The sequence below is a fragment of the Protopterus annectens genome, chromosome 5.part1, assembly GCF_019279795.1.
Source record: "Protopterus annectens isolate FY-2018-M chromosome 5.part1, PAN1.0, whole genome shotgun sequence".
Classification (NCBI taxonomy): domain Eukaryota; kingdom Metazoa; phylum Chordata; order Ceratodontiformes; family Protopteridae; genus Protopterus; species Protopterus annectens.
The window spans coordinates 305,417,078-305,434,650 of record NC_056736.1 but is presented as its reverse complement, the minus strand read 5'-3'; the positions used below and the strand labels follow the sequence as shown (position 1 = coordinate 305,434,650).

Below are 17,573 nucleotides of genomic sequence, written 5' to 3'. Positions count from 1 at the left end.
ACCAGTGACAAGTGGAGTACCACAGGGTTCAGTCCTAGGTCCTCTCCTGTTTGGTATCTACTTCTCTGAAGTACAGGCTAACACAGAAGGTCTTTGGCTAACAAAGTTTGCAGATGACTGCAAACTAGGAGCCATAATCAAATCTCCTAATGATGTGGACATCCTACAAAAGGGCCTTACTGAGACAGATGCCTGGTGTCAAAGCCATGGCCTCAAGCTCAATGCCAAAAAGTGCATTGTCATCCCTTTTGGTAAAAACTCTGTACCCATGAACTACCACATAGGCGGTAGTCTACTTAACACCGAAAGTGTGATAAGAGACCTTGGGACAGAGGTGGACAGTAGCCTCTCCTTTGATAATCACATCGCCACAGTAGTCAGAAAAGCCTTCTATGTGGCACACCTCATCATAAAAGATTTCTCATCCAGGAAAAAGGAGGGCATTGTTCCCCTCTACTCATCACTCATTAGACCCATTATAGAGTACAACGCCCCTTTTGGTATGTACCTCACAAGACATCTACAACAACTGGAACGGCCACAGAAATACCTCACAAAGAGGATTACCGTCCTCAAACAGATGCCTCTCAGACCATCTAAAAAAACTCCAGCTTTACTCTGTCGCATATCGCCTACTCAGAGGCGATCTCTGCCTAACATACAAAGCTATGTCAAACCCAGAGCTGTTGGACATGCTCCACGTAAAGAAATCCCAATCCCTCCAAGCTACATGCTCTAGGGACCTAAACCTTGTCACCACAATAAACAGAACATGCTGGAGGGATGGATTCCTGTCTCAGAGACTTCCCATACTCTGGAACTACCTATCTATATCAAACAAAGCTCCTCATTAGCACTCTTCAAGAAAAACCTTGATGATTGGATTGGAGATAGGAAATTCACCCCGGGGATCACTTCTGTGGCTCTGCTTGACAGGGGCACAGGAAAATAATTTTCTTGGGTGGCAAAAGCCAGGCTACTGTTTGGCTAGGCTTATATAGGCCCTAGGGCCAATAGCCTAGAACCTACCTATGAACCTAAGTAAAGCATTGGCTTTATCCACCCAAAAAGGCTATTCCCATTTTATAAGGGGATACCTCTGAAAAACTAGTTTATCAAGTTTTGGTAACACTATACATTTTAATTAATCATTTCTGTTCAGCTAAATCAGAAATAATATTCACAGCATAGTCACAAACGCAATACAGAATCAATCCAGTGTTCAAAAATAAATGCCTAGAAACTTTCAAATGTTCTACATGATGTAAGACAGAAAAGATGAAATAAAAGATATACAACAAAATAAGTTCCCATTCCCAAATATCCCCATTTATCTATCAGCTTAAGCTGTAGACTTCAACCAGATGAGGTGCTCCAAAAATGAATAAAATTATACTATAAATCACCAAGCAAAGCTCTTAAACAAAGCCAGAATCTTTCTGAATTAACTTGCTCAATCTTGATTCCATAAGTGCCGTAACCCCATATTTTAAATCTAAAATAAATTAAATGTCTTTACAGATTTCCATGTTTTGCTGAAATAAAATGAAGCAAAATGCACCTTACTACTGTGTAACAGACCATGACACACAAGTAGTCATTTGTCTGCACCATCTCCCTAAACTGAACAGAAATATAATTTTATAATAAGGGCACCTACAAATCCTCTACCTTTCTAGTCTTGTACTACTCATAGTGAAATACACCATCTGCTCTGGCACAAATTTTAGTGTTCCTCTAAACATGGCAGTAACTGGTAAGAAAAAATCAAACAAAGGCACAGTTAAGACCAAGTCAGAAGCATAAAGGATATGAGTGTTCCTGTTGTGTATTGAGACAATTTATTTCATTTCCAAAGAACTTCTACCTGACAATGCTGTAACATATCATAGAGCTCTCAGAACTACTGAACTACACTAGTCACACATAAATAAAGCAACAAAGCAATCAATAGTAAAAATCAGCTTCCACCTCCACCCTTCCTGGGACACCAAGTTCCAAGTGTTTCCATATCTCTAGCTTTCAAGAATTTCCCCAATTATGACATGCTCTGTCCCACCTACAATTTTTGATTTTGTGACAGAACACTGAGGAGTGCTGACAAGTTAGCAAGCAATCCTAGGCATTACATATAAAGCTTTCTAACCTTTCAGAAAATGCAGATTAATGCAAATCTTATTTATATAACTAATTAACTATTTATTTGTAAATCAAGTCCTCAGAATTTTTAACAACAAACCACGTCAAAAGGCACATAAAGCTGTATATGCAATGTTCTTATAGTAATAACCCATCATGGGTTATTATGAACTGGCCTGTTCTGTAGAGTTTAAACCTACAAGACAAAAATATTACTAGCTACTGTAATACTCGGTAGGGGATTTCAGAGTGGCATATTGTAAATATTAGCCACTGCCACTATAATTTTAACCAATCTCCCTCCGACTTACCTTATGTCAGATTTGCTAATTTAATTTGGACCTAACTAATTTAGATGTTTTTTCAGTTAAATTTTTATCTTTTACAGTTCCCTTTAATGTGAGCACCGACTACCCCTTGACTAGTGGTTACTTTGTCACTGCACTGCCCAAAAGAAAACATTGGGAAACTGCTCAAGTTATATTACAGTGTATGTATCGCCCTAAAAACCTGTAGGCATGCAATACTATTTGTTAAGGAATCATTAAGTGGCATGCACACAGCTAAGGGCTCCCCTATAAGCATCTCAGTTTCAGTTCCCCCAACAAAATAGTTGTAGTTTACACACTTAAAAGTGTGTGACCTTTTTCCCTTCATTGTGTTGGTAGCGAGACTACAGGGTAAAGTGAATAGAAATCAGGAGAACTTGTCTGATACTATACATGGGCAACCCCCCTCCCCCATTGATAATAAGGGCAAAAAGTAATACCAATAAAGCTACAAAGAAAAGAAATACAAATCTAAATATAGCAAATGGCTAAGTTCCACAAACTTGTATTAGCTAAAGAAATACTTACAAGGGCTACAGTGGTAACTGGCCTGACTGATTGTTTCTTTGAAAAATTGGGATCACTGCTTTCGGCTCAACCTGCTCCGTTCACTCCCCTACCCTACTCCCATTCTCATCCCCATATCACTTAATCTTATAGTTACTGACCACACCCTCCAATCAACTATCACTCCCAATTACCCAATCACATCACACCTACAATCCCCATAGCAACTCCCTTCACCACACCCTGAATACTACACTCGTATACAACACCTAACCTTTACAGCTTTAGATATTACTCCTAGTCACTTCCCACTCCTTCAGATACTACATAAGATGAACTGCCCACATCGTACACAACTTCCAAAAGCATTACTATACCCAATAACCATCTTTGTTCTATTCATACTTTCCATCTTCTCCTCCTACCACGCACAACTTTATATCAGCACCCGGGCAGACAGAATCCATAGCCAATTCCATAAAACTAAAAACTTCCCTATATCACCATGTGACCTTAACGCCTCCCAACCTTTTTCCTACTTATATAGTAAGCCAACAAACAAAACTAACCCTCACTCTTCACCAAAACAAACTAAAATAATACACAAAATAACTAAACTCTATCTATACCTTCTCCAAAAACTCACCTGCTGTGGAGACATGCACTCTAATCCAGGACCCAATACATCAACCAATACAAACTTAAATCAACCAAATCCTCTATACCCAAAACCTATCTCCCCTCCTTTTAAACTTAAATGTAAGAAGTATACTTAACAAAATTCAGGACCTACATGCCCTTTTAGCTCCAAACAAACCAGATATCGCTGTATTAACTGAAACTTGGCTAAAACCCAAACACCACAATAATGAGATTACTGCCCCTGGCTACAACATTATACATCGAGATTGGATAGGGAAGAAGGGAGGAGGCATAGCAATATTATTCCAAAACCATCTCACTATACAACAGTTTCAGTGCAATTCCCAAGACTTCAAAGACATAGAGCTAATTCTTGCCAAATTAAAACTAAATTCCAACAAACATATAATTATTGCAGATTCCACCAGGCAATAATATTACTATAATGGAAAGCCTGCTAAACTAATGTCAACCTCCCTCCCACAAGAAACCATACTATTAGGTGACTTCAATATTCACTGGTCTGACTGATCCAGCCACAATCCCGCTACCAACATTAACCTTCATGGATTTCCCCAAATTATATCTACCCCCACTAGAAATGACAAGACATCCAAACGCCAGCCATTTTGGACTGGATTCTGCTATCTGACCCCACTTTCGCAAATCAATCAGGCTGTCTTCCTGACAGCCTAAGCGACCATCAAGCAAATCAAGCAACTTACCTAATTAGGAACAGATCCCACCACATTAATCAATCCATCCTCAGAGTAGTACGCAAAAATTTCTGCAGAGCTAATGACCTAATAAATTCACTAAAATGTTGCAAATGCACTCCTCTAAAACAACTACACCTAGATGATGCTGTGCAATACTTTAACTCAACCTTCCAAAAAATATTAAACGGTCATGCACCCTCCCGAACCATCAGAGTCAAAACTAACTATGCCCCTGGCTAGCAAAAGATACCAAAACTATAATGAAGGAAAGGGACGAAGCCTGGTTACAGAAATCCAAAACCACTACCTTGAGACAAAACTATCTGGAACTCTGCAACAAAGCCAAAAGACAAATTAAACTTGACAAAACAAATTACTATAAATCCAAGCAGGAAAAATATGCTCACAACCCTCAAACATTCTGGGCCACAATAAACAGTTTATTGCACCTAGGGAAATTCACTACCCATACCCCTGTATTACCAAATAACCATGAAAACATCCCCACTCAATTTAACAAATACTTTACCAAAATGGTCCAAGTCCTTACCAACTCCCAAAATAGTACTAATAGCCCCATACCAACAGCTACCCTACCCACCCCAGTTCACAAAACTATTCCCCCAGCTTTTCTCTACTCCCAGTGCCCACTAAGGTAATAGCCAAGCTCCTCAAAAAACTTAAACCAACCACACTGGCAGCCAATAATCTTCCAGCAGACTTCCTTCAGATAGCAGAGGCTATAGCCTATCCTGTGTCCATTCTCATAAATAGGTCAATATCAGAATGTAAAGTTCCTGACTCATGGAAAATATCACATATTATTCCACTCCACAAAGGAGATAACTCCCTTGAGCACACCAACTATCGCCCAATCACGATTCTATCTCCATTATCAAAAATACTACAGAGAGTAGTTCATACTCAACTAATGCAGTACCTCCTAAATAACAATCTACTATCCAAATTTCAGCATGGCTTTAGATCTTCCCATAGCACAACCACAGCATTACTCTCGTTTACCAACATAGTCAATCACCACAGGAACAAGGGACTATTTGTATCCTCCATATTCTTATATTTATCTAAAGCCTTTGATATGGTTAACCATAATATGCTTCTCAAAACTCTACCTACCCTTAACATAAGTTCCTCCACTATATCACATTTCAATTGCTACTTATCAGGCCGTCAGCATGCAGTCCTATGGCAAGACCAACTGTCCACCCTATTACCAATATCCATAGGTGTCCCTCAGGGATCTATCCTCAGTCCTTTGCTTTTCTCCCTATTTACAAACCAGAAAGCTTCATCCTCCCTCTCTGCCTCACTTGTGCAATACACAGATGACACCACCATTATATTATATGCGCCTCCCCCACCCTACATGAGCTACAAACCCTAACTCAAAATAACTTAACTTTAGCTGAAGCATGGTTTACCAACATCAAACTTATTCTTAATCCCAAAAAAAAAAAAAAAAAAAAAAAACTTATTCTCTTCAGCCCTGGTAGATCTCCTCCTCTAAACAATGAATTTACCATAAAATCCAAAGATAATACCCAAATCTCTCCAACTACACACACAAAACTGCTAGGCGTTGAAATAGACCATCTAAAATTCAACATACACATAGCACAAATAATCAAGAAAGTTAACAAAAAGTATGGTCTCCTTTACAGGAGCAGACAGTTCATCATTAAACATACCAAAGCCACTATTGCAAGAACTCATCTATTATCCATCCTCCTTTATGCATCCCCCATCATGACTAATCTTAACAGAACCAAACTAAACAAAATAGAATCTTGCTATAACAAGATAGCCAAGTTTGCAACTGATGCCTCTCATAGATCCCACCACTGTCATTCCCTCAAGCAGCTCAGCTGGATTGAGTTAACTCAACTATTCCTACTCAATCAACTCTCAATAGCACACAAGCTCTACCATCTTCCTGACAAAACCCCAGCACTTCAGTATCTAATCCAGCCCTACACCACCACTAGTACCTTAAGATATAGTAACCAGAACCTCTTAAATGTCAAACACAAAAATGATGCTGGTAAATCACTCTTTGCTTGCACTATTGCCAGAACCTGGAATTCATTCCCAAGCCAAATTACCTCCAAAATCCCCCATCATGACTAATCTTAACCGCACCAAACTAAACAAAATAGAATCTTGCTATTACAAGATAGCCAAGTTTGCAACTGATGCCTCTCATAGATCCCACCACTGTCATTCCCTCAAGCAGCTCAGCTGGATTGAGTTAACTCAACTATTCCTACTCAATCAACTCTCAATAGCACACAAGCTCTACCATCTTCCTGACAAAACCCCAGCACTTCAGTATCTAATCCAGCCCTACACCACCACTAGTACCTTAAGATATAGTAACCAAAACCTCTTAAATGTCAAACACAAAAATGATGCTGGTAAATCACTCTCTGCTTGCACTATTGCCAGAACCTGGAATTCATTCCCAAGCCAAATTACCTCCACCGCCTCTATTATTCAATTTTAAAAAACTCCTAAAAACCCACTATGCAAACAACTGGCTTTGCTCATGTTACACCCCTGGCTCATCCACCCCACTGCACTGTTGAAAGGAGTCCATTAAGGATCACCTGCAACCTCCTAGTATACTTGTTTATCCGAGGATATGTGCTTTTCAAATTCAATAATATGTACTTTACAGAACAAGTACCTAACTTCTATTAGAAGAAAAAACAAGTGTGATTTTCTATTTTGCAATCATGATCATGTACAATGTACTATAGTTGTATATGTGTTCCTATGTATTCTCTTAAATGAGCTCATATGTATTCTTATATGCTTGCTCATATTGTCACAGGTTCATAGGTAGGTACTAGGCTATCGGCCCAAGGGCCCAAGTAAGCCTAGCCAACAAGGTTCCCTGGCTTGCACCACCCAAGAAAGTTATTTTCCTGTGCCCCTGTTGAGCAGAGCCACAGAAGTGATGCCCAGGGTGTATTTCCTATTTCCCATCCATTCATCAAGATTTTTCCTGAAGAGTGCTGAGAGACTTTGATTGACATAGATGGGTAGCTTGTTCCAGAGTATGGGAAGTCTCTGGGACAGGAATCTATCCCTATAGCATGTCCTGTTTATTGTGGTGACAAGGTTTAGGTCCCTACAGCGTGCAGCTTGGAGGGATTAGGATTTCTCTAGGTGTAGCATGTCCAACAGCTCTGGGTTTGACATAGCTTCATATGTTAGGCAGAGATCACCTTGGAGTAGGCGATATGCTACAGAGTAAAGCTAGAGTTTTTTGAGATGGTCAGTGTAGGGCATCTGTTTGAGGCCAGTAATCCTCTTTGTGAGGTACTTCTGTGGCCTTTCCAGCTGCTGCAGATGTCTTGTGAAGCACATTCCAAATGGGGCGTTGTACTCTATAATGGGTCTAATGAGTGTCAAGTAGAGGGGAACAATGACCTCTTTTTTCCTGGATGAGAACCCTTTTGTCATGAGGTGTGCCACGTAGAAGGATTTCCTGACTACTGTGGCGATGTGATTATCAAAGGAAAGACTACCGTCCACCTGGGTCCCAAGGTCTCTTATCATGCATTCGGCGTTAAGTAGACTGCCGCCTATGTGGTAGTTCATGGGTACAGAGTTTTTGCCAAAGGGGATGACAACACACATTTTGGCATCGAGCTTGAGGACATGGCTCTGACACCAGGCATCTGTCTCAGTGAGGCCCTTCTGTAGGATGTCCACATCATTTGGGGATTTGACTATGGCTCCTAGTTTGCAGTCATCTGTGAACTTTGTTAGCCAAAGGCCTTCTGTGTTAGCCTGTACTTCAGAGAAGTAGATACCAAACAGGAGAGGTCCCAGGACTGAACCCTGTGTTACTCCACTTGTCACTGGTTTGAAGTCAGATTTGGAGTCTGCAACTTTTACAGTGTGGGTTCTGTCAGTGAGCCAGTTGGCAACCCATCTTGTGACATAGGGATTTATACCTAGTTTAGCTATAATTCCAGAATGGGGGATGGTGTCAAAAGCCTTGCCGAGGTCAAAACAGGCTGTGTGAACCACCTTACCCTCGTCTTCGGCTTTCGTGCCTGCCTCAAAGAAGTCGTTCAGGTTCAGGTTCAGGAGGCATGATCTGCCTTTCACACACCTGAACTGGGAGGGGTCCAGAGTTTGGAGGTTACCAATATCTTTGTCTATGAGTTCCATGATGATACGTTCCATGGCCTTACAGACTTTAACAAACTAACTTTTACAGACTTACAACAGTCTTTCATGTACTTTATGTTATTTGGAGCTTTTCTTCCCGGGCCTTCACTGAAAATGAACCTGTGTCTAGTCGGACTTGCCCTGTAAACAAATGTAAAATAAAATAAAAATAAATGTCGGACTTTCCCTGTAAACAAATGTAAAATAAAATAAAAATAAAAATAAATCATATCAAACTTCTTAACAAATGTAACAGAGAGAGGATTATGATAGGGCTTTCAATCATAAACAACTTATGTGTTTGAGACATGGATGTCAAGACATTTACGTCTAGAGCATAGTGATTGTAATGCTTTGTAGTACTTACAACTTCATGTGCTCCAACACACACACACACACACACACACACACACACACACACACACACACACACACACACACACATTGTTGCAGAGGAAAGAAGTATACCACCTGAAGGTGCTTTGGTACTCTCAGGCAGACAGCTTCCCTAAGTGAAGTATTTCTAATCAACCAAGACCTTTAAAGCTGTTAAAACACTTCATTCTGCCACACTTTGGTTTACTTGCATGCACTGCAAAGTATATTACACTGCTGAAATCTGTTAAAGTGTTTCCAAGGCTGACGTGTGCTGCAGTACGAGACCTGATCATAAGAGCTTTAAAAGATGCAGAGCAAAAGTCTGTTATGAAACTCTGAAACTCATTATAATAGGGTCTCCTTGCAGAGTATTCTAAAAGTGCACTATTTTTCTGCCAATTCTGGCCCATGTTCAAGAAACACCGAGGGGCAGATTCAATAAAGCCTACACTAAGTGTACACTGTTCTGAGTGAACAGACATAACTCATACCTTCTTCCTCCTAATTGTAGTACTTCTACTGATATTCTTGCAGCTTTAAATACTGACAGGGATTCATAAAGGTTACCACAAAGTGTAGACTACTTTTACACTCAGTGTAATCTTTGAGTGACTAGAAAGCATAAAAACTGTGAAAAGAATTTTACAGAATACATATCATGGACACTTACTGTAGGCTTTATTGAATCTGAACCTGAGTGTTGCAACCATAAGCAGGAATCAAAAACTTAGATGTACACAACTCATTAACAGTGTTTTAGCAGTGTTTCAAGACAGTTAAGATATTTTGGAAACATCTACACTTTGGTGGTGCCCCTTCAACTTTTTTCAACATAAACAAAATTTGTGCATTCTTGATATTAACACGCCGGTTAATTAGTCTAGCTGGTGAAGCCATTCTAACTTCCTCCTTCCCGATCAATGGCCTTCAGGAGGTAATGAGGGGTTGCACTGATAGCTTACACACAACTGCTGAGCAGCTAAGCAGTGCCAATATTTCAAGACTGCCCTTTATGGTCTTTGCCACCGATAACTGGCGATTGATATAACCTGTTAACAGACATGCTATTGTTTAAAAGCTATGCCATTGTTAGACATCTCACTGAGGAGATAGATCCAATTTAGTCAAGCTATGGTGCTGTCATCGGACATGAATGAGGCTCTGGATTTGGACCAGTCTTTCTAGCCAGTCGGTTAATTAGTAGACAGGCACAGAAAAACTTAAGAAAATAGAGACCAGTCATCCTCATCAAACCCCTTTGTTTCCATCTTTACAAGGGGTTGGGGTATCACATTAACATTAGTTTATGTGATCAAATCACCTAGATCCAATGTTTACAATACCAGGTGGTGGATTAATAACAGCACCAATATGTTTCAGTTCAATTCTTCCACCACAAGGCCAGTCTGAACAACCACAAAGGGGGTTAATTCTCTAAAACGGTACAATATAATCTTAAATTGGCAAATGGCTAGTATCTGTCACCTCTTCCATCAATTTGCTTACACAGCACTATAAGTGTGTATTATTGATAAACTACAAGAGTAATGTACAAATACATAATAAAAGACAAACCTGATACGTTGCAAGCTGTTATACACACACATATATTGAACATATCTGTATACGCATGTGTAAATAAAAAAACGTATTTGTATGTAAAGGGATTAATGTATGAGGACTGAAGTCACTAAACAATGACATAAATTTGACTTTCAATTTAGTATTCTTCAGAAAATGCATGCTAATGCAAAACCTATCATTCAAAATATATATATATATCTATATATAAATATATATATGTACACACACACATATATAATGTATGTGTAGGTATATTTAAAAAAACACACACACATATTTTATGCCTACAAAGACACATACACCCGTGCTTGAAAAATCACGATATGTTATTTTCCCAAAAGGAATAAAGGAGGACACTGAAAATGACACTTCCCAACTTCAGCATCAGCGGACAAATGCATGAACAGGTCTGAAATAAATAAGTAGTCTTTTTCACCTAAAAATCCTCGTCTGCCACAGACTGCAAACTAACATAGTTAATAGTCAAAGTAAATAACTAAAATTACACCAACATTTAACTTTGATGGTAAAAAAAATTCAGCAAGTATCTTAAAGTGCCAATGCAGTCCTTAATCCTTTCAAAGATGCTAAACCATATTATCCTCAAGAAAAAAATACAGGTCAGAACTTTTCCTACATATGTAACTGATAATCTCATCTGTTGCTTAGTACGAGTTAACTTTCGCTTATGGTCCGTTAGATGCTACTTACTATTAACCGAGTGGCAGCAGCCATGTTCTGTCCTTATTTGGATTAAGAAAATGTGTAAACCAGTCGCGTTAGTTTATCTGCTTTCCACGTGATGTGAACGCGTTGTCCCTGCCAACCAACCACACGTAGAAGCAAAACTGAAGGGAATGTGTGCTAAAGCGTTTGGGATTTCATCGAGCGATGTATTGGGAAAGTCAACATTTTTTTTTTCGGCTTTGGTCTTGTATTTATAAACAGTATTTTTAGCAAAAATAATATTGCTTAATGGTATATGTTTAAATCGGGATCAGGAACTGTAGTATTTTACTGATGGCAATATATGTTGTAACTAGTAGTTGGCATTATTTCCTTTATAGATCTTTTACTTGGTTTGGTTAAACGTTATGTATTCATTTTCCTGGCTGCCTTGGGGGAATTTATTGCTTATACTCAGTAAAGCTGTTTCTATTTTTGAAATTTTATAGGGAATAATAGTCCGCCACGCACTGCTTGTTCTGTTGAAACAAATCAGTTTTACAAAAGAGAGCAATGCAGCAGTTCATGAAATTAATTCGCATGCATACGTTTCAAGTGTGTCTCATTATGAGGAACGGACTTCCTTTGGGGTCTTGAAAAGTTTATGTTCCACGGTGAAATGGTCTGTCATACATTTAGTGTTATGATTTGTTTGACTGATATACAATGTAAATAGAAATTAATCATATAAGTTCGTTAAAAGAACGTTTTTTTATAAAACCAGCGTATTTTAACCATCCTATGACCTTCCTACTCGAAGTTGTTAGTAAGCCATCAGTAGATGTTTCACAACAGTTTGTCCATTTTTTCCTCAAGCTGCGGTGGTGCAGGCGGCGGTAGCGTAGCCTCACAGCAAAATGTTCTCCCGATCGATTCCCGGCTGGATCGCCTTCTGTGCGGAGTCTGTATGTCCTCCCGCGGTCGAGTGGCGTTCGAAAAACATGCGTGAATGGGCGCGCCTTCGTTGAAGGTTGGGCGTCGGGCTGGCACCTCGGCACCGTTAAAATCTACTGCCAACCATTAGTGGACCGGAATTCCGCTGTGGCGACCCCTAACCGGGAAAAGCCGAAAGAAGAATTGTTTCTCCTTTTGGAGATGGAAGGTTGAGAGCTGTGTAGCCTCATGATTTATTTATTTTGTTAGTAATTAATCTGAAATTACTTTATTTGTTCCACAGTGAAAGTGTCTGACGTTTTTAATATTAAAACTTGTAAGCCTAAAATAAAAACTATTTTAAAATAAACACTGAGGATACATAATAGTATACACTATTATTTCATAAACGAAATGGAAACAGACTCCAGCATACCTCTAGTCTTAACTCTTAACTGTTCCTGATCTTTGACTCATCTTCTAGCTGTGTTCCTCGTCATCCTTCCTAAAACTGGTGACTTTGGAGAACATTCTTTTAAAAGTGTCCCTAAGTATTTCTAGGTTTAAATTGGATTTGTTGAGAGCTAAGCGCTCCAGACGTAGTAAATTAAACTGCGCCTCATTTTGCCTGCATGCACCACATTTTGAAAAAACACTCAAGTCTGGGAAAATGAGGGTTGAGTGCTGTGTTTTTTGGAAGGATAAGAAAAGAAGGGAAACCTATTTTAGTGCATCCAGTCCTGAAAATTTCACAGTGGTTACCTTTAGTGCCACAGTATTGCATAAATGTATATTTCATAAAATGACTATAAACTTAAGGTTTCTTTGCCTTTAAAAAGGCAACAATATCCTCAATAGGTTGCTCTCTTTTCTGGTGTTGAAATGAGAAATCGTTTCTGAAATGAGCTTTACAGGGCAAACCACACACTGCACAAAGGCTTTACATTCACTGTGTTATTGAAACAGACTTTGATGTAGAATTTTCAGTTTCTTTTGCTGTATAATATAAACTATTTAGAAAAATTAACACCATACATTGTTTACTTTATAAGTATTAGTATCCTGCTGTTGTGTACTTTTATAACTTAATTAGACCATGTTGATGTATATGTTATTTTAGGTAGATTACCAATTTATATCCGTGTTAGTTATTTAAGCAATAACCCACGCTTGGGTGTGGGTAATGGTGGATTTACCCATGGTTGGTGTGGTTTGGTCACGAGGGCAAAGACCGAGTGGCCAAACAAAGACAACTGTGGGTAAATCCAGCATTACCCACACCCAGAAGTGGGTTAATGCTATTATACAGTGACATTATTTAAGAAAAAATACTTGCTTTTCTTAAATAATGGCATTTGTATAATGCCTCCTTGCTGCCCTTCCGCAGCTGTCCAGTATTCTGCGGCAGTTTTGATGTACTGCGCATGCGTATGGTTACGCAGTACACCAGAATTGTGTGTGGAAGCAACGGAGAAAGGAAGATCTCCGCTGCTTTTTTTTTTAAAGATATCTCGCTATGTTAAACTCATTTAACTTAGCGAGATAACAGCAACGGAGCTCATCCGTTCTCCGTTGCTGTCCAACCCAAAAACAAAAAAGACTTGTACTAATGGAAAAAGTCCAGGCAACCGGACCTTTTTATATCTGGTTTACAATGTGCACTCTGACCAATCAGCGTGCAAGTTTTGGAGTATTAATGGGGCGTCATTGTATAATCACTTGTATGTTTAACCACAAGCTTCCTGTTTTTGCTGAACTTTATTATATGTTCTGCTGATAGAGGTGGCCAAGAAAGAGTTACACTGGAAGCAAATCAGGGGAGTAAACAAGCTATGAAAATGAGTCAGTCAGTGGTGGAGTATTCAGGCCTAAGGACAATGGTGTGAGGAAGAGACAAAAAGAGAGTGCCAATGTGGTTGCATATGCAGAGGTACCAGAAGATGTTGAAAGTGGGGTGTGGGGGTGGAGCAGAGGTCTAGAGGGGCATTTGGTGACCTGACTGTCACATGATAATATGTTTCAAGTTTCTTTTTCACAAATATTCAGTAACCAAAGTATAGTATGCCAACTTACTTACCACTAATGAGCACTAGTCCTGTAAGACAGACTAAATACTGTGTCGGATGAGTATATGGCTAGAGAGTAAATTACTTTCATCCACAGATAGTTCAACTTCACCCACCCAGCCTTTTTAGCCACTTTGATAAAACAGTACACCTCGGGCATTTGATTGTAATTAAAATAATGGTCAGAGTAATATATATTCAGGTTTGTTTCACACAAATATTCAGTATCCAGTGCTGCAGTAAAGTATTCAAACTTATTAGTCCTGCAGACTCAGATTATTTAACATAAGCACATGAACAAAGGGCAATATGATTTCATCCACATACAACCCCCCTACCCAGCAGTTATAACCATTTTGTTGATTATGTACTCCTCAGACATCTGCTTGTGATGGAAGAATAATTGATACATTTCAGCTGTATTTCCCATAAACAGTAGTCACATTAAACGTAAAGACATAACAATGGCCAATCAATAGCAGTTATTCATTTTTATCTGTATACAACCCCTGTACCCATTAATTATAGCTAATTTGTTGGCTGTGCACATCTGATATTAGACTGTAATAAAACAGTAAAATAAGTGTTGCACACTATTTTAAATGGCTTTCTAAAAAACAAACACAGATGGTCACTAGCCAGCCCCCCCCCCCCACAAAATAGTCCTGCAGCTGTCAACCTTGTAACAGAAGATGCAGTAGCAAATCAAAAACATTGAGAAGACAAATGTTAAAAAAAGTAGTGATATATGCTACTCATATACTTAGCTGCTACAAAACATGTTTTGCGTTAGCATGAATTTTCTGAAAGATATGAAGTCTGAAATGCAAACATCTGCCATTATTTAGTGACCGCAATCCTCAATGGTTTTCTATAAAACCACCAGTTTTACAAGAAACAGACCAAAATATGAAACATTAGCATGTTTTTTCTGAAGGATATGACGTCTGAAACTTGAGCACCTACCATTATTTACTAACTTTAATCTTCACTGTTTTGCTAGAAAACTAAAACTTTTGCAAGGAACAGGCCAAAAATATAAGGTAATATCAGGGGGTGACATTTGAGAGCTATGCACTGCAGTCCTCAAGGATGTAACAGAACACCAAAATTCTATGAGGAAAACAACAAAAATATGAATGTCCAATATATCTTCCTATCTGCCACCTCTTTAATTTCCACTTCCCTTTCTCTTCTTAGTCAAACATCTCTACCATCTGCAACATCTCCATCATTTAAGTCCATTATGTTCACCGCTCCTGTTCAGCCTCTGCCAATGAGAAAGAAAAAACAAAAGCAGCTATAAAGGAGAATGGACAATAAAAATTACTGCTCCTATCATTTCTTTTCTTGACATGCTTATTCTGATACCTCTTTTTGCTAGATACAATGCATTGCCTTTGCTCACAACAGCTTTAACCCATTCACAACCAGTGTTTCACTGCAACTTGTCAAACTACCTGATTATTTAGGCTGTTCTTTAATAAAGGGGAATGTACACTTCCCAATCTTTGTACACCACGTCATCAAAAAGGCGTCTTATAAAACTATATTATATTGCATTCTTGAGAGTAGGTAACATTCATCTAAATCCAGGGTCACTTCATATTGTTCACAAAACAGAGATCACCAGTCACAGTTATTTAAAAGAGTTGAAAATGGGACTACTTAACGTCAGTAGTCTCAGTAACATATAGACACCTCTGGAACAAACACAAACTTCCACTACATGTCAAACACAGTAGCCACCTTCACAATAAACCTCCATCTTTTCCTGCTGTCCTTCAGGCTGGATGGAAGTTCTGATTTAGAGTTTTTTGATTAGGCTTGTAATGGTCTGCTGACTACCTAGTACTTGCCTTTGAATTTGTCGAGTTTGACTATTAATGAAGGCCAAGTAGTTATTACTAAATCATGGCTAAAGGTTATGGCTTTCAAATTGTATAGTTGACAATTTCTAACTTTTCAGAGACAATAGGCCTGAGACAAGACTTGTTGGTTATCTCCTGTTGTTAAATACAAGTGAAACAAATATGGATATTCTGCACACTGAGTCTGCAAACCCTGCTAGTGATGGTGCTCCTAAATGATTAACACACCAATTCTTTTTTAGGGGTAGTCTGTGTATCACCACCCTCTAACCTTAGTGAAGTTGAACAAACATTAACATGTCACTGACCCCAGTAGACTTTAATGTGTGTACATTAGGACAGTGTACCCCACAAATAAACAGGTTTGCTACCTGAATTAGCTTTGAGCAGTTAGTGAAATATCCTACCTGGCCTAATCTAGGGTTAGGCAGTAATATTTTTCTTGACCTGGTTCTGTCCAACATGCATCATTATTGTATTGATATTTCTATTTTAGCATTCTCTATTACTGAGCATTGCCCCATCTTCTGTAGTTGTACATTTATGTCACAGATTGCCCAACCAGAAATTCACAAATAAGTAGATAAATAAATACATCTGTAATATAAGCAGTGGTCACAACCCAGCATCATATACTGCTATAACTTTAACACATACAAATTCTTGTATGACTAGTGACATGTGACGATGCATCAGATAATATAATACATTTGACACCATATATGTTAAATTAACATACCGTACCTGGCCAACTTGCACTGCAATATATTGTCAGTATAGCTGTTCCCACATGTAGCAATGTCCAGTTTTGCTGTGGACTCATATGTAGCAACACATAGACCGAAGAGAATCAGGTGACAGTTAACACTATTGTGACTTGTACAGTATGTCTGCTGGTGTGGTAATTATATCCGCTTACTAACACCTGCGTGCATCATGAAGCATTGTATATCAGTGCATGCATAGATTACACACCTCACATAGATAAACTTTCACTGGTTTGGAATTCTGTGTAACAGTAAGATACTGCATTAAAATATTTGTAACTTGTTTTTAAACCTATAAATTATATATCCATGTTATTATAAGAAAAGGGTCAAAGAGAATCAGACTACCTCCCAGTAAAAAAAAAAAAATAAATACATAAATAAAACCATTAAAAAACGCAAATATGAGTTGATGCCCAACAAGATGCTACAAAGATAGCTAACAGATCGATAACTTATTTTGAGTATGGTCAAAATTATTTTATGAAAAAGTTATATTTAATTTTTTTCTTATGCTGTAGCCTTTTTCTTTTAAAGAAGCATAAATTGTATACTTTAACATCAGAACTGTCATCACATGGAAGCTGAAAATATTTTATAAAATATCAGTACATAAGTGTCTGGCTAATCCAAACTGCCCATATGTTTTGTGTTTTTGCTTGTCCTTGTATCTTTAGTCATGGCTGAAAATGGTGTGAGTTAAAAAAAAAAAAGAAGAAGCTGAAGCACCCAGTTTTCGAATAAATATATTAAAAAAATTCTTAAG

At 38.5% G+C, this 17,573-nt stretch overlaps 1 protein-coding gene across 2 annotated transcripts in view; it reads right to left on the bottom strand.

Moving 5' to 3' along the window:
- The window catches only part of UGGT2 (UDP-glucose glycoprotein glucosyltransferase 2), a 4,352,373-nt gene extending 4,341,111 nt beyond the window's left edge, over positions 1-11,262 (bottom strand). For both annotated transcript variants that reach the window (XM_044072987.1, XM_044072988.1), the window contains exon 1: positions 11,216-11,262. In XM_044072987.1, the coding sequence (XP_043928922.1) occupies positions 11,216-11,239 (24 nt within the window). In that variant the 5' untranslated portion in view covers positions 11,240-11,262. The remainder of the gene's footprint in view (positions 1-11,215) is intronic.
- Positions 11,263-17,573: the final 6,311 nt, after the last annotated feature.